The 27,200-nt window shown below is 47.7% G+C and overlaps 1 protein-coding gene across 1 annotated transcript in view; it reads left to right on the plus strand.

The window, feature by feature from the left end:
• The window catches only part of LOC106891633 (C2 domain-containing protein 3-like), a gene marked incomplete at its 5' end in the record, with an annotated part of 38,134 nt that overhangs the window by 4,757 nt on the left and 6,177 nt on the right, over window positions 1-27,200 (plus strand). Inside the window, 13 exons of the mRNA XM_014948319.1 lie at window positions 355-400; window positions 2,003-2,271; window positions 3,670-3,759; window positions 5,436-6,047; window positions 8,309-8,671; window positions 13,929-14,067; window positions 15,692-15,756; window positions 17,829-18,034; window positions 19,442-19,542; window positions 20,183-20,359; window positions 22,523-22,740; window positions 24,335-25,319; window positions 26,056-26,158. Coding sequence (XP_014803805.1) covers window positions 355-400; window positions 2,003-2,271; window positions 3,670-3,759; window positions 5,436-6,047; window positions 8,309-8,671; window positions 13,929-14,067; window positions 15,692-15,756; window positions 17,829-18,034; window positions 19,442-19,542; window positions 20,183-20,359; window positions 22,523-22,740; window positions 24,335-25,319; window positions 26,056-26,158 — 3,374 coding nt within the window. The remainder of the gene's footprint in view (window positions 1-354; window positions 401-2,002; window positions 2,272-3,669; window positions 3,760-5,435; window positions 6,048-8,308; window positions 8,672-13,928; window positions 14,068-15,691; window positions 15,757-17,828; window positions 18,035-19,441; window positions 19,543-20,182; window positions 20,360-22,522; window positions 22,741-24,334; window positions 25,320-26,055; window positions 26,159-27,200) is intronic.

The following is a 27,200-nucleotide window of genomic DNA, read 5'->3' on the forward strand; positions in this document are numbered from 1 at the left end:
TCCAACCCCCCTGCCATGGGCAGGGACACCTCCCACTAGAGCAGGTTGCTCAAGGCCCCATCCAGCCTGGCCTTGAACACTTCCAGGGATGGGGCATCCACAACTTCCCTGGACAACCTGTTCCAGTGTCTCACCACCCTCATAGTAAAAAATTTCTTCCTGAGATCTAATCTGAATCTTTTTTCTTCCAATTTCCACATTTTTCTACCCCAGAGGCAGATATAAAATGGTTCCTATTTGGGCTTCTTGGTGTTACTGATGCTATTGAAAAGCTGAGATTCGTTTTCTTGAATTTCACTGTGGAAACATCAATAATCTAACTGGTAAATGAAGCTTGTTCCTTTTTGCCTGAAGGCCACCGCTCTAAGTGCGTGGTATCACCTGAACTTAGTTCCAATAGGTGATGGAAGGGGGCAGAAACCTCCTGCGAGGGGGTTGGAACTCAATGATCTTGAAGGTCCCTTCCAACTCCAGCCATTCTATGATTCTATGATTTTCAAGAATTAAGAAAGAAGGGTCTAGAAGAGGAGGAGCCAATTCAATGAGAGAAGGATGTCTCCTGTTGTTCTAGAGCGCTGCTCGCTGACCCTTTCTCAGTGTTGCTGAGCTCCTGATCCATCTTATAGTCAAGTAGACTCTGTAAGATGAGGATCACTCCCGTATGGTGCCTGGAGAAGTTAAGAAAGTGGAATGACCTCACATTCCTCATAGAATGGTCAAGGTTGGGACCCATGGAAAGGTCCCATGGAAGGGACCTTTCAGATCATTGAGCCCAACCATCAACCCACTACTGACAAACCCACCACTGACCCATGTCCCTCAGCACCATGTCTGCCCGGCTTTGAAATCCCTCCAGGGATGAAGACTCCACCACTGCCCTGGGCAGCCTCTGCCAAGGCTTGACAATCCTTTTGGTGAAGAAATTTTTCCTAATCTCCATCCTCAACCTCCTCTGGAGCAACTTGAGGCCGTTTCCTCTTGTCCCATGGCCTGTTCCTTGGAAGAAGAGACTTTCTAATACCTCAGTCTGTTTTACCAGTAAATAATTCCATTTGCTGATTTCACCTCCTTTTGCTTGTCAGTACTAAACTCTAAAAACAATTTGGCTTTTTGCCTTTTGCTTCATTCTAGAGCAGGTTCTCTAGGAAGTTATCCTCCAGCTTTTTCTACAGCTTGGGATGGTTTTAAAGGCGCTGAGTACTTTCTCAGCCACTTTAGTCTCAGATCCAGACAGTGATAAGAGCACAGTATTCCTGGTATGTTTGGATGGAAAAAAAAAATGGTGAAAAATAATATGCAGCCAGAACCCACATCTGTTTTGATTTACATCGTTCACTGTTTTGTCCAGTCTTTTCACCATGAAGACTTGAAACCACTGCATTAATTGCAACCACTGCATAGGAACAAGTCCTATGAGGAGAGGCTGAGGGAACTGGGCATGTTTAGTTTGGAGAAGAGGAGGCTGAGGGGAGACCTCATTGCCCTCTACAACTCCCTGAAAGGAGGGTGTAGAGAGGCAGGTGTTGGCCTCTTCTCCCAAAGGACGAACGACAAGACCAGAGGAAATGGTCTGAAGTTGGGGCAGGGGAGATTTAGATTAGATATTAGAAAGAATTACTTTACTGAGAGAGTAAAGTAATTACTTTACTGAGAGGCACTGGACCAGCCTGCCCAGGGAGGTGGTGGAGTCACCATCCCTGGAGGGATTTAAGAAACGTCTAGACATGGCTCTTCAGGGCATGCTCTAGTGCCCAAGGTTATTGGTTTATGGCGAGGTGTTGAGTGTGGGGTTTAGTTGGTGGGTGCAGTGTGTTTGGTGTGGTGTGGTGTGTGGTTTTTGTTTGTTTGTGGGTTTTTTGTGGTTGGACTCGATGATCTCAGAGGTCCCTTCCAACCACTAAGATTCTGTGATTCTGTAATTGCGTTGATTCCTAGATTCTTTGTACGTTATATTAATTCTCTGTCTTTTTTTTTTTTTTTGATTTTTTGATGCTGGATGAAGGGCTGTGGCACAAAAGAACCCTTCAGTCCAGTATTATGCAGGTGTTGGAGTTAACGCTTACGTCTCCGCGCACCTCTCCTTCCTGCCCGAGGCCGAGCGACGCGACACGCGACCTGTGGCTCGTACTTTCTGCCCCGAGTTCCAGCAACACCTTGAGTTTCCCTGCAACCTCATCATCCAGAAAAGCAGTGGAGAAGCCTCTTCTCTGGGAGAACTCTTGCAGTCTGCCAGTCTCCTCTTCTCTATCTACCATCAGAGCACCAAGTCAGGTAAGGACGAGCCATGACGATGAGCGAATGCTGTTGCAGAATGGTCCGGTCCCCCTTAATTTTTAGTTTAGAAAAGAGAACATTCTGTGCAATCCCTAATAGATGTAATTACCTAAACTGTCTTCTTAGAAGGCTTTGGGCGATACTGTTCTCCTTGTGCAAAGAATGAAGGTTTCTAAGAGTCTCAATCTCCCCTCTTCAAGTTTGAAGCCATAATGCCTTGTCCTATCACTCTACCCCCTGATCAAGAGTCCCTCCCCAGCTTTTCCATAAGATACCATTCCCTAAAATGACATTGTTTTTCACTCTGGGGAGAGAAAAGACAGGAGTGGAATGTTGATAAGGTCACTGAAGACAGGTTGAAAGAGTTGGGAGGGTTCAGCCTGGGGAAGAGAAGATACCATTCCCTAAAGATGACATTGTTTTTCACTCCAGGGGGAGAAAAGACAGGAGTGGAATGTTGATAGGGTCACTGAAGACAGGTTGAGAGAGTTGGGGGTGTTCAGCCTGGAGAAGAGAAGGCTCTGGGGAGACCTTGGAGCCCCTTCCAGTCCCTCAAGGAGGGGGCTCCAGGAGAGATGGGGAGGGACTCTTGATGAGGGAGGGGAGCCCTAGGAGGAGGGGGAAGGGTTTGACCCTGAAAGAAGGGAGATGGAGATGAGATGTGGGGAAGAACTTCTTTGCTGTGTGGGTGTTGAGACCCTGGAAGAGGTTGCCCGGAGAAGCTGTGGCTGCCCCATCCCTGGAGGGGTTCAAGGCCAGGTTGGAGGGGGCTTGGAGCAACCTGCTCTGGTAGGAGGGGTTGGGAGGTTGGAACTGGATGATCTTTAAGGTCCCTTCCAACCCAAACCATTCTATGATTCCATGATTCTATGAACTGACCAGGAGTTCCCACTGGTTACTTACTGTTCATCTGTGGAAATATCCCCTAAATGTTTCTCCAAATTCAGTGGTGGTGGAGCAGGTGTCCTGGAAGGGGTGTGCACTGGAAATGCCTACACACACACATGTTTTGTTCACACCCCTGTTTCTCACAAATTTTGGCCTGATACGTACTGGGCCATTTATTTTGGCTTTGTCCTTGTTTTGTGGGCTGGAAGTGTTTTCAGTAGGACAGCTCAGCCGTTTGCTCTTGAGGCAATAGGAAGGGGTGTGCACTGGAAATGCCTACACACACACATGTTTTGTTCACACCCCTGTTTCTCACAAATTTTGGCCTGATACGTACTGGGCCATTTATTTTGGCTTTGTCCTTGTTTTGTGGGCTGGAAGTGTTTTCAGTAGGACAGCTCAGCCGTTTGCTCTTGAGGCAACACAGCTTGCTTTCAAAGGAGACACTGAATCGTTTTAAATCTTGCATTCTAATTCATTGTCTTTGCAAAATGACTTATTTTCCAGCCGCTGAGACGTTGGCAGCTCGAGCAACAAGAGATTATCTTCTTGGGACAGTCAGGATTCCAACCAGAGACCTGCTGAGAAGAAGATCAGGTAATACAGCAGCCTTAAACTGCTGACGTTGTGGGTAAATGCTTAAATTGCTTAAAACAATTTTTATTCCCTTTTTGGGGGATTTTATTTTTTTTATTTTTTTTTTTAGACCGAAGTTACACATCCCCTCATTAAAAATCCTGTTTAAAAAAAGCTCATTTAAGGGTTGTTGTTTGAAGGTCACTTTTCAGGGTGCAGGATGTGTAGCAGCTGAATGAATATTAACCTCCTTAGTATTTTATTCAGAGCCATTTATTTTCTACTTTAAGATGGAAAGTCCAACAGTCGTAGTGTTGAGTGGAGGATTAGTGATTGCTTTTGAGACGTCGAAGCTGGAAACAAAGGCTATAATAGGTTAGAAAGCAGTTGCATTAAGTTTTTCTAAGCTAAATGTAAAATATCTCCTCAAAGCTCATTTAAGGGTTGTTGTTTGAAGGTCACTTTTCAGGGTGCAGGATGTGTAGCAGCTGAATTAATATTAACCTCCTTAGTATTTTTTCAAAGCTTTTTATTTTCTACCTTAAGATGGAAAGTCCAACAGTCATAGTGTTGAGTGGAAGATTAGTGATTGCTTTTGAGACGTCAAAGCTGGAAACAAAGACTATAATAGGTTAAAAAGCAGTTACATTAACTTTTTCTAAGCTAAATGTAAAATATCTCCTCTGTCTAGAGTTCGTTTGTAGTGATAATGTCTTGGAATAATGAAGTTTTCGATATCATCAATATCATCTTTCAATATCAGATCTACTGCTTTAATCTAAGTATCGTTCTAGTTTTCTCCAACATGAAGTTTTGGGTTTATTTTTAATGGGAAGAGAGGAGGAGGAAAAAAAATGAGAATCCCATCAATATCCAATTATAAAATCAGGCATATAGTTTTCTTGTAAAATGAGCATTGTTAAAGAAATGGAAAGTAAAACGACTTTGGGGTCGCAACTACCAGTGAGGTTTTCTGAGATTGAACAATTTGCTTCCTTTTCAAGTTAGAAATCAGAATCAGAATCTTCTAGGTTGGAAGGGACCTTCAAGATCATCTTGTCCAACCGTCAACCTAACTGACAAAAATAGACACCCACACAACAAACAAGAAGCATCACCATCACTAAACCATACCTCCCAGCACTACATCAGCCTGTCTTTTGAACACCTCCAGGGATGGTGCCTCAACCACCTCCCTGGGCAGCCCATTCCAATGGCTGATGACCCTTTCAGTGAAAAAGTTGTTCCTAATATCCAGCCTGAACCTACCCTGGCGCAACTTGAGGCCATTTCCTCTTGTCCTGTCGCCTGTGACTTGGGAGAAGAGACCGACCCCCACCTCTCTACACCCTCCTTTCAGGGAGTTGGAGAGAGCAAGAAGGTCTCCCCTCAGCCTCCTCTTCTCCAGGCTGAATAACCCCAGCTCCCTCAACCTCTCCTCATAAGACTTGTGCTCCAGACCCCTCACCATCTTTGTTGCCCTTCTCTGGACCTGCTTCAGCACCTCGATGTCTTTTTTGTGGTAGGGAGCCCAAAACTGGACACAATACTCATTTGACAAATTCCAAACTTTCACAAGAAATAAATACTTCAAGTCCTGGCCCTTCACGAATGACCAGAGAACAGAAAATTCTTTAGTGATGTTTTTAAGAGGGTAGGAGAAGTCTAATTATTATATTATTTTTTTTCTCCTGAAGGTATCACGGGCTGGTACCCGGTTACCCTGTCGGAAGATTTAATGCCTTCCTGCTGCACAAACCTCATGCAGGCCATCGTGGGAGGACTGGAACTTTCTGTCACCTTTGCTCATCAGGAGGACAGAGGACGTGTTCTGGAGGCCGCTCAGCTCTTGGGATGGAACAGCCAAGAAGACAGCGTGGATGAGAGCGACGAATGGGAGCAAAATGCTAATCCAGTGACCGTGACCATCTCAACTCCAAGAGTGTGGCTGCCAGTTCACTGTGTGCTGCTCGCAGGCCAGACCCACCTCAATAAAAGCACTTGTTGCTACCTCAGGTATAAGCTTTACAACCAGGAAGCCACGTGGACTTCGCTTCGGAGGCCCAAATTGAGTGAGGACGCCAAGAACGTTACGGTGAACTTTAAGCAAGCAAACAAGGTGACTCTGAGAAGGAGCCAAGGACTTCTTTGGTTCTTCAGAGAGGAGAAATTAGAAATCCAGGTGTGGTGGGCGTACGGTAAAGAAAATGATGTGGAAAGGCCACTTGATACAGATCGTCTTATTGGCTCTGCCTACGTGGACCTCTCAGCTTTAGCAGAGGGGTCAAGGACAACGTTAAGTGTTAGTGGTGAGTTCCTAAAGAACATCATCGTGTTTCTTTCCTCTTAATCGATATTTTCGTTTGGTTACTTCTCTAATTACTTGAAGCAAAGTACTTACAGCTTTGTTTTGTCCCGTGTGCCACACGCACTCAGCTTCTCCTTTCACTGAAGATAAACAAGGTTAAAATTCTCTGAATTCAAAACTTAGCAAGTTCAAACGGGTGAAAAATTGGGTGATGATCAGGAATGGGGAGAGCAATTAGCCTATGTGGGTTGATGATGAATATTGATGGTTGGACTCGATGATCCCAAGGGGCTCTTCCAGCCTAGATGATTCTGTGATTCTGTGATTTATTTAGGCTGTATCCATCAGCTACCACTTTGCAGGTAGATTTGTGGACAAGTCATTGGTTCTTCTTTGAAGAAACAAGAGATAAACCCAATTTTTATGCTGTGTATGTGTTGTATTCTCCACATGTCTATAAAATTATGCAGAGGCATTATTCCCAGGGCTCTTGGGGAGTTGATGTGCTCAGTTATCTGAGCTGCCAGTGAAGTTGTACCCAGTTTACAGAATCACAGAATGATTTGGGGTTGGAAGGGACCTCTGGAGATCATCCAGCCCAACCCCCTGCCAGAGGTGATCAGGAATGGGGAGAGCAATTGGCTTCTGTGGGTTGATGAAGAATATTTCTTCAGAATTACAGTTTGGGCATCATAATAGAGTTTGAAACAGAAAAAATAAGGTCTCTCCAGGAGCCTGAGGGCCTGCGGTCAGAGCACAGGACTAAGCACTGAGAAGGTTGTGGAAACTTCTCCTTTATTTGATTATTTAGGCTGTATCCATCAGCTACCACTTATGATCAGGAATGGGGAGAGCAATTAGCCTATGTGGGTTGATGATGAATATTGATGGTTGGACTCGATGATCCCAAGGGGCTCTTCCAGCCTAGATGATTCTGTGATTCTGTGATTTATTTAGGCTGTATCCATCAGCTACCACTTTGCAGGTAGATTTGTGGACAAGTCATTGGTTCTTCTTTGAAGAAACAAGAGATAAACCCAATTTTTATGCTGTGTATGTGTTGTATTCTCCACATGTCTATAAAATTATGCAGAGGCATTATTCCCAGGGCTCTTGGGGAGTTGATGTGCTCAGTTATCTGAGCTGCCAGTGAAGTTGTACCCAGTTTACAGAATCACAGAATGATTTGGGGTTGGAAGGGACCTCTGGAGATCATCCAGCCCAACCCCCTGCCAGAGCAGGGCCACCCAGAGCAGGTCCCACAGGAATGTGTCCAGGTGGGGTTTGAATGTCTCCAGAGAAGGAGATTCCACCACCTCTCTGGGCAGCCTATTCCAGGGCTCTGCCATCCTCCAAGTGAAGAAGTTCTTCCTCATGTTGAGATGGAACTTCTTATATTTAAGTTTGTGCCTGTTGCCTCTTGTCCTGTCCCCGGGCACCACTGTAAAAAGCCTGGCCCCATCCTCCTGACACCCACCCTTTAAGGATTTAGAGGTGTTGATCAGATCCCCCCTCAGCCTTCTCTTCTCCAGACTAAAAAGCCCCAAGTCCCTCAGCCTTTCCTCAGCAGAGAGATGCTCCAGGCCCCTCAGCATCTTTGTGGTCCTCTGCTGTCCCCTCTCCAGCAGTTCCCTGTCCTTCTGGAACTGGGGAGCCCACAACTGGTCCCAGTGCTCCAGCTGGGGCCTCCCCAGGGCAGAGCAGAGGGGCAGGATGACCTCCCTCCACCTGCTGCTCACACTCTTCCTGATGCCCCCCAGGATGCCCTTGGCCTTCTTGGCCACCAGGGCCCATTGCTGGCTCCTGGGCATCCTGTTGCCCTCCAGGACTCCCAGGTCCTTCTCCTCAGAGCTGCTCTCCAGCAGGTCACCCCCAACCTGTCCTGGTCCCTGAGGTTATTCCTCCCCAGGTGCAGGACCCTGCATTTACCCTTGTTGAACTTCATGAGGTTCTTCTCCACCCAACTCTCCAGCCTGTCCGGGTCTCGCTGGATGGTTGCACAGTCTTTTGGTGTGTCACCCACTCCTCCCATTTCTGTGTCATCACAACTTTGGGGGATTGTTCACCTCTTTTTAACCTTTCCAAGCTGTTACTTCTACCCACGAGCTGGCTGATACCTTGTCTAGAAATTCCATTGAAAATCAAAATTAATTCTTCTGGTCCAATGGGAGGTTGTTACTGTCATGAGCTGGACCAGCCATTTTCCAAGATCCTGGTTTTTCTTCAGCTTGTTTAACTGGTTCTTTGTGGATTCTCTTGCAGGGGTTTATCCATTGTTCAGGTCCAACGCTGCAGACCTGGCAGGAGCTGCTCTACGTGTTCACGTGGTCCTTTCTTCCACTCCTGCTCCTCTGCCCGGTGGAATTCCCCGTGCTGAGGAGTACAGCGACAGCGAAGATGAAGGCACCAAGAAAACCCCTGACCTGAGCCAAGAGGTCTCTGAAAATCAGGGTCAGAAACTGGGCGTTGTAAGTTCAGAAACCACCAATGGCAAACGAGAAGATGACCTGATGTTTCTGGAAAACGTCACCGATGGCAAACCACGAGAAGATGACCTGATGTTTCTGGAAAACACGGTTGCTGTCAATATCCTTGTGGAAAGAGCAATGCATCTAAGTTTAAAAGGTAAATCACCACCATTCTTTTTTTTCCCCTTCTTTCTTTTCTTTTTTTCCTCTTCTTTCTTTTCTTTTTTCCCTGGGATCTGTTCGAATCAGGTGCTGCACGGAGCAATTTAAATTCTCCAACTTTTTCCAGCACAGTGAATGGATGTGAGGACAAGAGGAAATGGGCACAAACTTGAACGTAAGAAGTTCCACCTAAACATGAGGAGGAACTTCTTTACTTTGACCCCTGGAAGAGGCTGCCCAGAGAGGTGGTGGAGTCTCCATCTCTGGAGACATTCAAACCCTACCTGGACACGTTCCTGTGCAACCTGCTCTGGGTGGGGTTGGACTGGATGATCTCCAGAGGTCCCTTCCAACCCTACATGACTCTGTGATGGGTTTTAAATTGGCTTCATAGTGTTGCAACCCCAAGAGCTTTGCGTCATCATCTAAGCCCGGGGGAAGCAGGAGATTAAACTCTTCAGCCTCTCTCTAAAATCCAAAATATAAATAATACGGTGTTCACTTACAGATGCCAACTGAGTCCTGAAGTTAAGCGTTATCTCAAAGACTCCTGGAAATTTGCATTATTAGCATATAATCAATTTGTAAAGCTGGCTTATTCATGCTATCTGGAGGCTGCCAGGCGTGGCGATGAGGAAGGGCGGTGGAAGGGCAGAGAAGTCCAAGCTCACCCAGGCTTGACACGCTCCTTCCCGCTCTCCGGAGCAGGAATTACAGTTTGGTGGCCAAAGGTCACCAAAGAATTGCTCTTTGCTTTTCAGTTTGTTCCAAATCTATTAAAATATTCCCCCCTAGAAGGTGATGTTTGGTTCTTGATGTGCAGGGATGGAATGCATGTGGTGAATTTGTAGGGTTTTGGAGTCTTAGAATCATAGAATCATTCAGGTTGGAAGAGACCCTTGGGATCATCAAGCCCAACCATCTACGCTACTCTACAAAGTCCTCCCCTACACCATGTCCCTCAGCACTGCATCTAAACGGCCCTTAAACACAGCCAGGGATGGTGACTCCACCCCCTCCCTGGGCAGCCTGTTCCAATGCCCTATCACTCTTTGAGTGAAAAATTCCTTCCTAATGTTCAATCTAAACCTGCCCTGTTGGAGCTTGAAGCCGTTCCCTCTCGTTCTGTCACTAATTACCTGTGAGAAGAGACCAGCACCAACCTCTCTACAGTGTCCTTTCACGAAGTTGTAGAGAGTGATGAGGTCTCCCCTAAGCCTCCTCTTCCTCATACTTTTGTTATTCCCTCAAGTTGCAAATGAATCTCTTGGTCAAAGATGAGTTAAACCCTTGAAGATCCATCAGGTGCTCTACCTTGGGCACCTCTAGCACTGCATGACTCGATCGCTTGGTGTTTGCTCAGCGCTTGGAGTCATCCAACCTTGTCTGGGCCACTGCACGCTGCCAAAATACAAATATGAGGAAGGAACTGACCTGAGGTGAGTTCACTGGAAATGTCTCTGTGAAGATCAGCTCCTTCACAGTCCAGGTGCTACGGCAGACAGGAAGACTCAGGGTTTTATTGCACGATAACACAACTGAAAGAGGCAAATAGAAGCCATGATTTAAGTGTAAGAAATTCTGATACTCTCTTCCCAGTGACAGGACAAGGAGAAATGGGCATAAACTTGTACATAAGAAGTTCCATCTCAACATGAGGAGGAACTTCTTCACTTTGAGGGTGGCAGAGCCCTGGAATAGGCTGCACCAGAGGGGAGGTGGAGTCTTCTTCTCTGGAGACACTCAACCCCACCTGGACACGTTCCTGTGGGACCTGCTCTGGGTGGACCTGCTTTGGCCATGACTAGATGATCTCCAGAGGTCCCTTCCAACCCCATATCATTCTGTGGTTCTGTGATACTGTGTCCCACAGGTGGCTTTTTTTAGAATGACAGATCACAGAATAGCAGGGGTTGGAAGGGATCTCTGGAAATCCATCTAGTCCAACCCCCTGCCAGTGCAGTGTCACCCAGAACAGGTTGCACAGGAACATGCCCAGGTTTGAATGTCTCCAGAGAAGGAGACTCCACACCCTCTCTGGGCACCCTCTTCTGGACCTCTGCCACCTTCACAGGAAAGAAGTTCTTCCTCATGTTCAGATGGAACTTCCCATGTTAAACTTTGTGCCCGTTACCCCTTGTCCTGTCACCATATTTTGTGCCCGTTACCCCTTGTTCTGTCACCAGGCACCACTGAGAAGAATCTGGCCCCATCCTCTTGTCACCCACCCTTTAAGTAGAATCACAGAATTGTCGAAACTGGAAGGGACCTTTAGGATCATGGAGTCCAACTATCAACCCAACACTGACAAGCCCACTACTAAACCATGTCCCTCAGCACCATGTCTGCTTTTGAACACCTTCATGGACTAGTGACTCCATCACTTCCCTGGGCAGCCTTTTCCAAGGCTTGATAACCCTTTCCATGAAGAAATTTCTCCTAATATCCATCCTAAACCTCCCCTGGCACAACTTGAGACCGTTCATAACCTTTGGAAACCTGATGCAACATTGTTTGCTACTGCAAAGTTTCTGATGGGACAGAAGAGGTTTCTTTTGATGGTGGACACCACTGCAATATTTCCATCTTCAAACAACTTATTATTTTAGGGGCTCTTAGTTTTGATCAACAAGGTCTTGGAGAAGTCCAAAGCTGAGTCCTTGGAAAGTAGAAAGGAGGAAACAATCTGTAATAACTGAGTTATGGTTGCAAATTCTGCTCTTGTTTCCCCTTGGCTAAATCCATTTCTCCAGCAGATTTTTCCAGCTACAAATTCACCATCAGAGCAGCTCTGTAAACAATAAAATAGCATTTTACTGCAGCTTTACAAGCCGTGATACGCCGCAGCAAATTAATCTTGCTAATGTGAATGAGACTCAAAGGCACTCAGGCAGTGTGCAGTTGCAGCCCAGAAGGCCAATCCCATCCTGGGCTGCATCAAAAGAAGCGTTGCCAGCAGGTCCAGAGAGGTGATTCTTCTGCTTTACTCCGAGACTCAAAGGCACTCAGGCGGTGTGCAGTTGCAGCCCAGAAGGCCAATCCCATCCTGGGCTGCATCAAAAGATGCGTTGCCAGCAGGTCCAGAGAGGTGATTCTTCTGCTTTACTCTGCTCTGGTGAGACCTCACCTGGAGTATTGTGTGCAGGTCTGGAGCCCTCAATATAAGAAGGACATGGACCTGATGGAGAGGGTCCAGAGGAGGGCCACAAGGATGATCAGGGGGATGGAGCACCTCTGCTACGAGGACAGGCTGAGGGAGCTGGGGTTGTTCAGCCTGGAGAAGAGGAGGCTCTGGGGAGACCTAATAGCAGCCTTCCAGTACCTGAAGGGGGCCTACAGGAAGGCTGGGGAGAGCCTGTTTAGAAAGGCCTGCAGTGACAGGACGAGGGGCAATGGCTTCAAGCTGGAGGGGAACAGATTTAGACTGGAGATGAGGAGAGGGTTCTTCACTGTGAGGGTGGTGGAGCACTGGAACAGGTTGCCCAGGGAGGTGGTTGAGGCCCCATCCCTGGAGATATTCAAGGAGAGGCTCGACGAGGCCCTGGGCAACCTGGTCTAGTTGGGGGTGTCCCTGCTGACTGCGGGGAGGTGGGACTAGATGACCTTTGGAGGTCCCTTCCGGCCTGGGCAATTCTATGATTCTATGATCCAAACCTGGAGGAAGGATCACGTGCAGAAGGGAAGAGACCTTAAGCATCTCTCCTCATTTTGGGGTTATAATTCAGTGAAAATGATTGTATAATTTCTGCAGCTTTTATTCAACAATCTCTAATCTATACTATCCAGCAACATCCAGGGAACATCTACCTCCATCCCTTGACCTTGTGTTCCTCTGATGATAAACTCTCTGCCTCTAAGTGCAAACATAGCCCAATTAACTCAGACTAGTTAATTCATTATCTGCTTTCTCACAAACCTTTTCCCAGGTTATTCCAGGGTGAACGAGGGAGAAAATGCTTATGGTTTCCACAAGGAGGCTTGTAAAGGTTTCAGTGGTGCATTGCAGGGTGAGCACCATCCTCGTTGCTGAGCTTGGCAATCACAAAGGTCCAGTTTGTGTGTAGATTAAAAATGGTATTTCCTGAAGCTACTTAAAACCAATTTCAGCCAAGCCTACCTGCTGCCCCATGGACTGCTGAACCCTGGACATGAAGGCAATTAATTTTTCCCTCCCTAACTCTGATATGACAGAATCATAGAATCATAGACCTTTAAGATCATTGAGTCCAACCATCAACCCAACTCTGATAAAAAACCATCACTAAACCATGTCACTAAGCTCTATGTCAACCCATCTTTTGAATCCCTCCAAGGATGGTGCCTCAACCACTTCCCTGGGCAGCCCATTCCAAGGCTTAATAAACTTTTCAGTGTAAACATTTTTCCAAATATCCAATCTGAACCTTCCCTGGAGCAACCTGGGGCAATTTCCTCTTGTCCCATGGCCTGTTCCTTGGGAGAAGAGACCGACCCCCCCTGGCTACACCCTCCTTTCAGGGAGTTGGAGAGAGCCAGAAGGTCTCCCCTCAGCCTCCTTTTCTCCAGGCTCAACACCCCCAGCTCCCTCAGAAGTTCTCCAGACCATTCTCCTTGTGCTCCAGACCCCTCACCAGCTCCGTTGCCCTTCTCCGGACACGCTCCAGCACCTCGATGATGTTTGGCCAAATTATTAAAGCCTTGTCTACTCTAAACTTTCTTCCCTCCAATTCCCTGTTGGTGCAGTAGGAGGTCTGGTGGGACCACACGTGACTGGAATTTGACTTTCCACATGCTCTATCCCTGCTCAAAGCATGTGCCATGGGGAAATACCTGGAAAGTTTATTAATCCTTGGGTCTCGTTAACCCAAGTGAGCTTCCCCTCAACAATCCAGCTCTTAAATCAACTGTTTTTGGTAAAGCTGGATATTGTCTATATTTTCTAGCTGGGATTGCCAAACTCTGTGGTTCCAGCACTGCAATAGTGTCCTCAACCTGGTTTTTATTCCTAGCTTTGCCTCTGGCTTCTCAGATGCTCTTGGGCAAACATTTTTTTTCCCATTTCTCCCTTGAATATTCCAGTTTCTGCTCTAAAAAAGGTTCATGTAATATTTGCCACCGTCGTAAATGCAAAGTATTTTCAGCTCTGCCAACGAAAAGGAGCATTTTCTAGATGGAGGGTTTGTTTAGTAATGATCTGCTTGCGATTGCTAAACTGCCTTTAGACTTTCCTTTTATTATTATTAATAACAAATCTGTATTTTATATGATTTTAGGGAGTCCATTGACCGAACGTGAGGTGCCAGTGCCCAGTAGCTGCGTGTCGTTTGCTGTCGCGGGTGCGGACGCTCCAATAACCACTTCAGTTGTAGAAAATACAGACTCTCCAGTTTGGGATTTTCAACAACAGGCGAGGTGAGCACCGTGGCCCCACGTCTGACCAGCCAGGCCAGGTGTGAAAAGCACATATCCATTTAGGGGAGGTTGTTTTTCTAATTACCAGGTCTGTACTATCAGCTAAAAAATGCTCGTTTCCATCTTTTACCGTCACGTCACAAAATCACAGAATCTTCTAGGTTGGAAGGGACCTTAAAGATCATCTTGTCCAACCGTCAACCTAACTCTGACAAAAAAAACCACCTGCACAATAAACAAAAAGCATCACCATCACTAAACCATACCTCCCAGCACTACATCAACCCGGCTTTTGAACACCTCCAGGGATGGTGCCTCAACCACCTCCCTGGGCAGCCCATTCCAATGGCTGATGACCCTTTCAGTGAAAAAAATTTTCCTAATATCCAGCCTGAACCTCCCCTGGTGTAACTTGAGGTCATTTCCTCTCGTCCTGTGACTTGGGAGAAGAGACCAACCCCCACCTCTCTACACCCTCCTTTCAGGGAGTTGGAGAGAGCAAGAAGGTCTCCCCTCAGCCTCCTCTTCTCCAGGCTGAATAACCCCAGCTCCCTCAGCCTCTCCTCGTAAGACTTATTCTCCAGACCCCTCACCGTCTTTGTCGCCCTTCTCTGGACCCGCTCCAGCCCCTCAATGTCTTTTTTGTGGTGGGGGGCCCAAAACTGGACACAGCACTCGAGGTGGGGCCTCACCAGTGCCGAGTACAGGGGGATGATCACCTCTCGGGTCCTACTCCCCACGCTGTTCCTGACACAGGCCAGGATGCTGGTGGCCTTCTTGGCCACCTGGGCACACTGCTGGCTCATGTTCAGCCCACAGTTGACCAACACCCCCACGTCCTTTTCCACCAGGCAGCTCCAGCCACTCTGCCCCCAGCCTGGAGCATCCATGGGGTTGGTGTGACCCAAGTGCAGGACCCGGCACTTGGCCTTGTTGAACCTCATCCCGTTGGTCTCGGCCCATCCATCCAGCCTGTCCAGATCTCTCTGCAGAGCCTTCCTCCCCTCCAGCAGGTCAACATTCCCACCCAACTTGGTGTTGTCTGTGAACTTACTGAGGGTGCACTCGATCCCCTCATCCAGATCATTGATAAAGATGTTAAAGAGAATTGGCCCCAGTACCCAGCCCTGGGGACACCACTCATGACTGGACACCAACTGGATTTAACTCCATTCCCCACCACCCTCTGGGCCCAGGTTTTAACCCAGCAGAGGGTATTCCCATCCAAGCCATGGGCAGACAGTTTCTCCAGGAGGATGCTGTGGGAGACTGTATCAAAGGTTTTGCTGAAGTCCAGATAAACAACATCCACAGCCTTTCCTTCACTGAGTCGTGAGATAAACTGTATTTCCACTTCTTCGTGGTTTTATTGTCCATTCTTTTAAATTTACATGCTCGAGGAGAGGGAAATAACTTCTTGAATAGGCAAAAGCTCAAACTCTATAAAGATAGTTATGGTTTTGAGGGCACAGTGATTTGAGGGTTTGTTGTGTTCCCCCCCCAACATCATTCCTGAAGGAAACTGATTTATTTGTGTAGATACATTGAATCTTCAGGGGTGTTTTTACTGCACTTATTCTTTTTTCCTGCTTTGCATAACAAATCCTGATTTTCTTCTTCACAGATTATCCAAGGAGCTTCTGCTGGATCCGCAGCAAACCTTGGTCTTCAAAGTGTGGCATAAAGCAGGTAAAGTGTGTAGGGTAGTATTGAGAGGAGAGTCTTTTCTGTACCCATTTCCTTATATTTCATATGAGTGAAGCAAATTCTATTAAATCAGAGACTAGAATTGTAAAGGCATTTTTTACCTCGCGCTAGAAGAATGCTAGAAAGAAATACCCACTGATTTCCAACCCTTCATCATCCTCCTTTTCCCTATTAATCATCTGGCAAAGTTTGGTTCAGTTTTTAGTTTGACATTATTTTAAAGGTAGGACTTTTTCTCACTGAAGAAGCTTCTTTTCTGTGTCTTTCACATGCTGTTTCTTGTCTCAGCACTTTATGGAGTGTGGCTGCCAGTTCTAATCAGATATTTTTTTAGGGGCATGGATATATTTTAAGAATTACTCCTGTACCCAGTAACTGTACAGAAATTTGCAAGACAGAAAAGACAAAATTTTGCACAAAAAGTGCAACAGCGTAATGATAAATCAGCATTTTGGAAAGTTTTGGCCAAGTGAAAAGGGAAGAAAATGGGAGTTTCTGAAGAGAGAATGCAGTTATGGAGGTGGAATGCATTTGCTGAGGTCCCTGGATTGGCCTCCAAGTTCATTTTTCAAGTCTCTGTCTCTTATTTCTAGCCCATTTTCAAGCTGAATCACAGAATGATGTAGGGTTGGAAGGGACCTCTGGAGATCATCCAGTCCAACCCCCTGCCAGAGCAGGGTCACCCAGAGCAGGTCCCACAGGGACATGTCCAAGTGGGGTTGGAATGTCTCCAGCGAAGGAGACTCCACCACCTCTCTGGGCAGCCTCTGCCAGGGCTCTGCCACCCTCAGTGAAGAAGTTCCTCCTCATGTTTAGGTGGAACTTCTTATGGTCAAGTTTGTGCCCATTTCCCCTAGTCCTGTTTCTGGGCACCACTGGAAAAAGCCTGGCCCCATCCTCCTGACACCCACCCTGGAAGGATTTAGAGGTGTTGATCAGATCCCCCCTCAGTCGTCTCTTCTCCAGACTAAACAGACCCAAGTCCCTCAGCCTTTCCTCAGCAGAGAGATGCTCCAGGCCCCTCATCATCTTTGTGTCCCTCTGCTGTCCCCTCTCCAGCAGTTCCCTGTCCTTCTGGAACTGGGGAGCCCACAACTGGTCCCAGTGCTCCAGCTGGGGCCTCCCCAGGGCAGAGCAGAGGGGCAGGATGACCTCCCTCCACCTGCTGCTCACACTCTTCCTGATGCCCCCCAGGATGCCCTTGGCCTTCTTGGCCACCAGGGCCTATTGCTGGCTCCTGGTCATCCCTTTGTCCACCAGGACTCCTAGATCTTTTTCCTCAGAGCTGCTCTCCAGCACGTCCCCCCCAACCTCTCCTGGTCCATGGGGTTATTCCTCCCCAGCCCTTGTTGAATTTCATGAGGTTCCTCTCTGCCCACCTCTCCATCCAGCCTGTCCAGGTCTCACTGGATGGTGACGTGGCCATCTGGTGTGTCAGCCACCCCCTTTATTACAGCCTTTAAATTTTTTCTTTATTACAACCCCTCTTTAACTAGGTTTTCTGATTAAGCATTGCACAGGGTACGTAACCACCGTGTCCTTTCTTACACCTGCAGCAAGGACCTTGTCCTGCCTGGTGTTTATCTCTAGCATTCTTCTACCACAAGGTAAAAATTTGAAAAATACTGAATTATTGCCAGTGGAGGTGTTTGGGTTATCAACAGCTGCAGAAGAGACAGTTATTTTGGCAAATCTATACGGAGGAAGCCGGTTTAATTGCTTAAAATATTTTTTCCTCCTTCTCAATCAGGAATCGTAAGTCTCTGAGTTAGAAGCACGTTATCAACAAAAATCCGACTCTCGTTTCTGTTGTCTTAAACTCTGTTTTCTATTTCCTTCCCATTTTTTGCCCCGCTCTTCACCTCCTGAGACCTCTCAGCTTTTAAACCATTTTTTCACCTTTATAAGATGTCTTTCCCTCTAATGTCCAGACGTATTTCAAGGGCTGTGTAACTGATTTTTACGTTTACCTGCAGTTTAAATGAATACATGATTTATATTCTTCTCCCCCAGAGAAGAATATAAATATATAACTATATATTCTTCTCCCCCAGAGACGGAGCGAGTGATAGGATTTGCATCCGTGGACCTTTCTCCTCTTCTTTCTGGCTTCCAGCTGGTGTGTGGGTGGTACAACATCACGGACTTCAGTGGGCAGTGCCGAGGGCAGATCAAAGTCGCCGTTTCTCCTCTTCAAAACATCAATCATCTCAAAGAAGAAAGGCAGGCCAGGATCCGGAGCCAGCCACCCAGTTCCTCAGTATGTCCTTCATTTTCCTCCTTTGGTCATATCTGATGGAAACCAAGATGTATCAGGGCAACGGAGCTGGTGATGGGTCTGGAGCACAAGGAGAAGGGTCTGGAGAACTTCTGAGATGTCCTTCATTTTCCTCCTTTGTTCATATCTGATGGAAACAAAGATGTATCAGGGCAACGGAGCTGGTGATGGGTCTGGAGCACAAGGAGAAAGGGTCTGGAGAACTTCTGAGGGAGCTGGGGGTGTTGAGCCTGGAGAAAAGGAGGCTGAGGGGAGACCTTCTGGCTCTCTCCAACTCCTTGAAAGGAGGTATATCCAATGGAAACAAAGATGTATCAGGGCAACGGAGCTGGTGAGGAGCATGGGGTTGTTGGTGTCTTCTCCCAAGGAACAGGCCATGGGACAAGAAGAAATGGCCTCAAGTTGGGCCAGGGGAGCTTCAGATTGGATATTAGGAAAAATTTCTTCCTGGAAAGAGTTGTCAAGCCTTGGAATGGGCTGTCCAGGGAAGTGGTGGAGTCTCCATCCCTGGAGGGATTTAAAAGACAGGTTGACATAGTTCTTAGTGACATGGTTAATGATGGTTTTTATCAGAGGTAGGTTGATGGTTGGACTTAGATGACCTGAAAGGTCCCTGTCAATCTAGATTTCTGTGATTCTGTGATTAGATTTCATAATAATCAGGGCTGAATCTGTGGCTTTCTTACGTAACAAGCAAATAGAGCAAATCCAGAGTATTGTAATGGATCAGTCTGTGTAAATCATAGAATCAGAGAATGGTTTGGCTTGGAAGGGACCTTAAAGACCATCCAGTCCCACCCCCTGCCATGCCCAGGGACACCTCCCACCAGAGCAGGTTGCTCCAAGCCCCCTCCAACCTGGCCTTGAACCCCTCCAGGGATGGGGCAGCCACAGCTTCTCACAGCTTCATGGGTTTTGGTTTTGGTTTTTTTAATTGCTAGGAGAATATTTTGTGGGTTTTGGATGTCTGGGAGCCTGGTGTTATTCTGTTTGCTGCTTTGGGTGCCAGCTGATGCCCAAAAATTCAGCATTTTGGTGGTTAGGAAATTTCTAATTTGGCAGAAATCTGTTTTTCTAAAAGATTTGCCATTTCTTGTGGATTTGTTCTTTATTCTCTAGACTTTCCAGTTACACTGGGATGTGATATACACGTGTAATAGAGCTCCTATACCCTATTTTCCATTCGTTTACTCTTTGATAGTGGGGAGAATTAACAAATGTTTCTGAAATAAGCTCGTTGTGAAATGGTATTTTGCCTCAGCGCTGGAAAATCCTTTGAAAATTTATTTAGAAAACGTACGTTTTTGTTAGCTTAGGAAGATACTACTTTAATTTCTCAATTTTCTTGTTGTGGAAGACTCATTTTCGGGGTGTTCCTCTTTATTCTAGGTGAAGCCCAGCTTTCCAGCATTTCCCAGTAACCCTACAAGCTTTTCCAAGCCCACGTTGAACACCTGGTCAAAGGAAGCCAGTGTTCCTTCTCGAGAGCGGTGAGTTTGCTGGCTGTTGGTCATTTTTAATCATTTTCAGGGCTCAGAAATCTACCTATTTGAAGCCTTTGGACTCTACTGAAAAAGTTATCAAACCCTGTCAAAGCTCTTTCCTGATTTGTTTCATTTACACCTTCTACGTTAAGATTTACGCGACGCCGTTGCTAATACTGGCAGATACTTCTTCCAGGCTTTTATATGAATAAGGGTTGTGTTTCTATTTGGTTTTTATTTTTAATAAGGATAATAAGCATAAATTAGAATAGAATATTACAGATATTTTTGCCCTTTATTTTGCCATAACTCCTGTCCATGGCCGGTGAGTGACGGCTGGTAAAATCCACATTCCAGGACTGGGATTGTCAGATATCCTGCAGCAATTCCTGCTTTCTTTCCCTTAAAACAAGCACTAAAGTTTATCTATTTAACCAGCAACTAGAGCTTTTTAATTCATGGTTTATTTAACATCCAGAGGAGATTATACTTTTCTTGAGTGTGTCTTGCCATTCCTGATGATATTCCAAAGAGCTACTTCCATCCGTCGGTTGCTCTTTTAATGCATTTAAAGATGTTGGATATTCTTAGTTGGCAAACTTCGCATAATGAGAGATTTCAGCCCATTTTCTCTCGTTAACTGTAGGTCCCTTTTGAGCAGAATTAGTCCCCCTGGAGCACACAGGCCTCGTCACGAAGAGCACGTGCAGAACGTGCGCAGATTTCACCAATCCCTGCAGCGAGCGGAAGGGAACGCTCAACGGGCGGCGAAGATGGACTCGTTATCGCTCTCCTCACGGGCTTCTCTCCTGACTGCTCTCAGGTAACACAGAGCTATAGAGTCACAGAATCACAGAATGGTTTGGGTTGGAAGGGACCTTCAAGATCATCCAGTTCCAACCCCCCTGCCCTGGGCAGGGACACCTCCCACCACACCAGGTTGCTCCAAGCCCCCTCCAACCTGGCCTTGAACCCCTCCAGGGATGGGGCAGCCACAGCTTCTCCACGCAACCTGGGCCAGGCTCTCACCACCCTCACACCAAATAAGTTCTTCCCCACATCTCAGCTCCATCTCCCCTTTTTCAAGGTCAAACCCTTCCCCCTCATCCTGTGGCTCCCCTCCCTCATCAAGAGTCCCTCCCCATCTCTCCTGGAGCCCCTTGAGGGACTGGAAGGGGCTCCAAGGTCTCCCCGAAGCCTTCTCTTCTCCCACATCTCAGCTCCATCTCCCCTCTTTCAGGGTCAAACCCTTCCCCCTCCTCCTAGGGCTCCCCTCCCTCATCAAGAGTCCCTCCCCAGCTTTCCTGGAGCCCCTTGAGGGACTGGAAGGGGCTCCAAGGTCTCCCTGGAGCCTTCTTTTCGGCCATTTCCTCTCGTCCTGTCGCCTGTGACTTGGGAGAAGAGACCGACCCCCCTCCCAGCAGAGGGGCTCCAGCCCTCCCAGCATCTCCATGGTGGCCTCCTCTGGCCCCGCTCCAACAGGTCCATGTCTCTCCTGTGCTGAGGCCCCAGAGCTGGAGGCAGCACTGGGTGGGGGGTGTCTCCCCAGAGCGGAGCAGAGGGGCAGAACCACCTCCCTGGCCCTGCTGGCCACGCTGCTGGGGATGCAGCCCAGGATGGGGAGGGTTCTCTGGGCTGCCAGTGTCCATTGCCAGCTCATGTTGGCTGTAGCCAACAAGGTGATTCCAAGCCTTAGGTTTGCAAAGCAGAGCTTGAAACTCTTCCATCCGATTTTAAAGGCAATGAAAATGAAAATGCACAATGTATAGAGAGTAATTTACAGCAGGATGAGATGAGATTGGAATTGAATTTTGGGTCACACCATCCCCGTGGACACTTCAGGCCTGGGGCAGAGTGGCTGGAGCTGCCCAGTGGAAAAGGACCTGGGGTTGTTGGTCACCAGCCGGATGAATATGAGGCAGCAGCGTGCCCAGGTGGCCAAGAAGGCCACCAGCATCCTGGCCTGTGTCATCCATAATCTGGCCAGCTGGACTGGGGCAGTGACCTCTCCCCTGGACTGGGCACTGGGGAGGCCCCACCTCAAGGGCTGGGTGCAGTTTTGGGCCCCTCATTCCAGGAAAGACCTTGAGGGGCTGGAACAGGTCCAGAGAAGGGCAACGGAGCTGGTGAGGGGTCTGGAGCACAAGGAGAAGGGTCTGGAGAACTTCTGAGGGAGCTGGGGGTGTTGAGCCTGGAGAAAAGGAGGCTGAGGGGAGACCTTCTGGCTCTCTCCAACTCCCTGAAAGGAGGGTGTAGCCAGGGGGGGTCGGTCTCTTCTCCCAAGGAACAGGCCATGGGACAAGAGGAAACGGCCTCAAGTTGTGCCAGGGGAGGTTCAGATTGGAGATTAGGAAAAATTTCTTCACTGAAGAGGTTATTAAACCTTGGAATGGGCTGCCCAGGGCAGTGGTGGAGTCTCCATCCCTGGAGGGATTTCCAAGCCGGGCAGACATGGTCCTGAGGGACATGGGTCAGTGGTGGGTTTGTCAGTGTGGGGTTGATGGTTTGACTCGATGGTCCAAGAGGTCCTTTCCAACCTCAACCATTCTATTATTCTATGAAAAACAGGGATTAGGGGAGCATGACTTTCTGAGTCCATCCCTTTCCCTGCTACCACAAGCAATATATTATAAAATCCTTAGATTTTTATCAAGCTCAGTCATAAAGTCAATTAGTATTCTCTCCTTTATGACTTTATGCAAAGTTATCTCAAATCCAACTCCTTTGATTAAGTTTAAAACTACCTCTTTTTTTTAACTCCCAGCCTAAGTCTCATAGCTAATTAGCCATTGATTCATGAGTGTTATTCTCTTGCTTAGAGAGAGCAACCTCAACATTTACCTACTGAGATATATCTGTCAATAATAACCCTTAATAATGTATTTGCATATTTACATGCTGTTGACTGGGATGATACAAAAAGAACCAAGTCTGCCACAAGCTTTTTTTTTTCTCCTCTTACCAAATTTCTTGCAACTTCTTACAGAAAAAACCTGAGTGAGCTGGATGAGGTTCAAAGATACTTCAGTCAGAAGCTGACCACGTCTTTTCCTGACTTCAGTTGCGGTCCCGTGTCCAAACCGAGTCGTGAGGAGCAGGAGATGGATCATCGGGCCTCGATGAGCAGAGAAGTGGATCCCAACGGACGCCACCTTTTGGAAAAATCCAGTCAGTTGGTGTCTCAGGTCAGCAGCCTCATCAACGGTAGGTTGTCACTTGGTTGGAATTTTTTGTCAGAAGTTGCCTTTTCAACTTTCTAATGGAATCAGGAGCAGTTCCTGATGTTGGTCATCACCACGTGTGGGTCCGTTGCTTCAGAGAGACTTTCAAACCCCTGTCAGGAATGGGGGTGTTGAACTGAAACATGCAGAAGGCAGAAATTCTAAATAATGCCTACATTCTACTTAAATTTCAATGTAAAAAAAGGGAGGTCTTGCCCAAGAGCAACCCACAGAACGGTGCTGAGCTGAGTCTGTGGCTCCTTCCTACCAGGAACGGGCATATCTCTGGTTTTGGGTGAAATTTCTGCCCTACAATGAAGAGCTGAAATAAGGCTCTTTTAGGGCAGACAAAGCTCTTTGTGAGCAACCTCTTTTCTGTTTATCACATTCAATACATTTCCTCTCTTAGAGGCGTCACTGCAATTAATTTTCCATGTCGTTACCGCTGTCGGACACACAACGACGTTCTTAATAAGGCCAATGGCATCTTGGGGGGCATCAGGAAGAGTGTGACCATCAAGTTGAGGGAGGTCCAGCAGGGCCTCTGGAGATCATCCAGTCCAACCCCCTGCCAGAGCAGGTCCTCCCAGAGCAGGTCCCACAGGAACGTGTCCAGGTGGGTTGAATGTCTCCAGAGAAGGAGACTCCACCACCTCTCTGGGCAGCCTCTGCCAGGGCTCTGCCACCCTCACAGGAAAGAAGTTCCTCCTCATGTTGAGATGGAACTTCTTATGTTCAAGTTTGTGCCCATTTCCTCTTGTCCTGTCCCTGGGCACCACTGAAAAAAGACTGGCCCCATCCTCCTGACACCAACCCTTTAAGGATTTAGAGGTGTTGATCAGATCCCCCCTCAGCCTTCTCTTCTCCAGACTAAAAAGACCCAAGTCCCTCAGCCTTTCCTCAGCAGAGAGATGCTCCAGGCCCCTCATCATCTTTGTAGCCCTCTGCTGTCCCCTCTCCAGCAGTTCCCTGTCCTTCTGGAACTGGGGAGCCCACAACTGGACCCAGTGCTCCAGCTGGAGCCTCCCCAGGGCAGAGCAGAGGGGCAGGGTGACCTCCCTCCACCTGCTGCTCACACTCTTCCTGATGACCCCAGGATGCCCTTGGCCTTCTTGGCCACCAGGGCCCATTGCTGGCTCCTGGGCATCCTGTTGTCCACCAGGACTCCCAGGTCTTTCTCCTCAGAGCTGCTCTCCAGCAGGTCCCCCCCAACCTCTCCTGGTGCAGGGGGTTAGTCCTGAGTTTTACCAATATTTAATTAACAGTTGTCTGTCGTTTGATTCAAGTTGGTTAATTGGACTGAAAGCTGGAGAACATCAGTAGCAACTGTGTCTTCGGTATTTCTGGATCTTTCCCAGTAATTTCATCCTGAACATTTCTATTTTTCCCCTTAATGTTTCTGTCCTTCTCCTGACCTTGGCAATGGTGGAGAGACCAGAATGTGACCACATCTGCAGAGCTTTTGAGTGTGTGTTTAGCTCCTCACCCTTCTTGCAGATATGATGTTCTCCAAAAAGCCCAGATAAATGAGGTAAAAGGTGAATGTCCATTTACTGATGCTCTTTTCTGTTAATCAGACTTACAGACTATAACTAAAAATAGCCAAGAATCTTCTGATGGGCATCAGGACAGCAGCAGAAAGCTGGGTGCTACCCATGTGGGCGACCAGAAGGATGAAGAAGCTGGAACTGAAGTAAGTCAAGGCCAACTTGAGCTGGACTCGGCCAGCGTTTGCGGTGACACGCAGCAGCCACGCTCTTTCAGGAGACCCGTGTTTGAGAGACACATGTTGCATGAGTTTCTGGACCAAGCTGTCCCTGAAGACGAGCATCCTTGGCCAACTGGCTACACCCAGGAAGGTGAAGGTGCTTCACAGCCACGCAGTGAAGATGAATATGAAGAAGACGTTATAGAACCACGAACTCTTAACGATATAACGACCATAACGGACAAAACCAGTCCCTGGTCCAGTGTTCTGTCTGAAGGGGAGCAGGATGTTGACCAGGAGCCCATAGACTTGGAGTCTGAAGATCAGCACTTGGTGGATATTGACTGTTTGCAAAGAGGGAGCAGCACCTTCTCCAGCATGCTCCAAGGTGACAACCAAAGCATGTTCACCACCCTTAGCCTCCTCGCAGACGAGGGCGGTCCTTTGGCAGGGACAGAAGGCTTTCAAAGCTTGAATAGTGGCACAAAAACAAGGGAGAAGGAGCTGTTTCCACCTGCTCGTTTGTCAGATGTTCATCAAACAGCCAACGGTCCTGTAGAGCCAAATGTAGAGTTCCACGCAGCCTCCAAAGAACTACTGGTGTTTCCAGGAGATCTTGGTTTGACCAATCCAAAAACCCCAGAAAGAAAGAAGGAAGAAAGAAAGAAGGAGGAAAATGGTGAGGTTGTGAACGAAGAACATCAGGACGGGGAAGAAGGTGGCTCTGATGAGCTCTGTGTGAAGAGTGGATCGGTCCCAGCAGGCTCGGAAGGAAACAGCGAAAGCTTTTCCGATGACAGTAGCGAAGACCCACTGGAAGAGTCAGAAAAGTCTATCAAACCAAAAATTGTTCTGTATCCTTTTTTTTTTTTTTTTCCTTAAACAGAAATGGCAATCAAGGAACGTGTCCTGTTTCTTGGTTAGAACCTCAGAGGCCTCAGGACAGAGAAATTCCCTGCGTGGAGCTCTGTCCTGGGAAATGAGTCTGGAGCTGGTGACCTGAGAAGGTGCTGGAAGACCCTGTTGTGTTTCACACCACGTAGTGACGTTTGGAACCAGTATATTCTGTGATCCCTGAGGGTTATTTCAGTTTGGGAAGTTTCAACATGTCTTCTTGCATTTTTTAGTCCATGTGTGATACCTCCCGTGTTTCTTCTGTATTAAAAGAAACACACTTTATTCTGCTTTTAAAATATTTTCCTGTGTTTCTTGCGCAGATCCCGAATCTCACAGCGAGTTTTGCAAAGTTGTGTTGGAATTTTGGCAGGATGAAGCTGTCTGCAAACACGTGAGGTGGTACTGGAAAGCGGGTTGGTGTCCCACACGCTGTGAGGTGTTGTTGTGTGGGTGTCTATTTTTGTCAATTAGGTTGATGGTTGGACAAGATGATCTTTAAGGTCCCTTCCAACCTAGAAGATTCTGTGATTCTGAGAGAACCAAGCGTTCAAGATGATAGAATATTGATGAAAATGCATGAAACTCACCATCTGGGATCCATCAGCAGCCGTTGATGGTGGCTCATTCCACCTCTGCAGCTCCCTTGGAGCTTTGTGCATCTACCAAAGGTTCTTCCTTAACATTTCTCCTCAGATCTGGTCCTGTCGTTGTTCCCAACTTCTTCCTTCCACCCCAGCAGATGGAAGCCTCCATGAGACTGCTCAGCTTGTCTTCTCATCCTTCCACAGCTCTGAAAGTAAGTATGGGACATCCTTCCCTTTGTTGTCCTGGCTTAACGGAGTCCTTTCGTTAATGCAGGAGCAAAAGTACTTCTCCCTTTCTTTGCTGGTCCACGCTCAGGTTAGAGGTGGTGGCTTCCAAATCAAGTCCAGGAGAATCTTTCTGATGGTTCTTCTCTCTGTGAGAATCATTTTCAGCGTTCGTGGCTGCCTCGTTGGGGATAATCATGCATTTATGTTAATCAGTTTGTGTGTATTTAACAATAGTGAGTGTTCTCTGTTGCAGTGGAAGTGGCCAGTGCTCTCTCCACACCTCTTTGTGCTTTAATGTGGGGGAAGTTGCCCAATTTTGAAGACGAACTCTAATTTGTAATTATGACTCCAATTTATATCTTTTAGATGAGGATGAAATGAGGGAGTTTACAGCAAGAGCCTTTCATAGAGTCATAGAGTGGTTAGAATTGGAAGGGACCTTAAAGACCATCCTGTCCCACCCCCTGCCCTGGGCAGGGACACCTCCCACCAGAGCAGGTTGCTCCAAGCCCCCTCCAACCTGCCCTTGAACCCCTCCAGGGATGGGGCAGCCACAGCTTCTCCACGCAACCTGGGCCAGGCTCTCACCACCCTCACACCAAACAAGTTCTTCCCCACATCTCAGCTCCATCTCCCCTCTTCCAGGGTCAAACCCTTCCCCCTCCTCCTAGGGCTCCCCTCCTTCATCAAGAGTCCCTCCCCAGCTTTCCTGGAGCCCCACTTCTTTAGGGACTGGAAGGGGCTCCAAGGTCTCCCCGGAGCCTTCTCTTCTCCAGGCTGAACCCCCCCAACTCTCTCAGCCTGTCCTCCCAGCAGAGGGGCTCCAGCCCTCCCAGCATCTCCGTGGCCTCCTCTGGCCCCGCTCCAACAGGTCCATGTCCTTCTGCTGTTGGTGGCCCCAGAGCTGGAGGCAGCACTGGTGGGGGGGTGTCTCCCCAGAGCGGAGCAGAGGGGCAGAATTCCCCCCCCCTGGCCCTGCTGGCCACGCTGCTGGGGATGCAGCCCAGGATGTGGGGGGCTTTCTGG

This window comes from Calidris pugnax, unplaced genomic scaffold (assembly GCF_001431845.1).
Source record: "Calidris pugnax isolate Ruff unplaced genomic scaffold, ASM143184v1 scaffold169, whole genome shotgun sequence".
In the NCBI taxonomy this organism is placed as follows: Eukaryota; Metazoa; Chordata; class Aves; order Charadriiformes; family Scolopacidae; genus Calidris; species Calidris pugnax.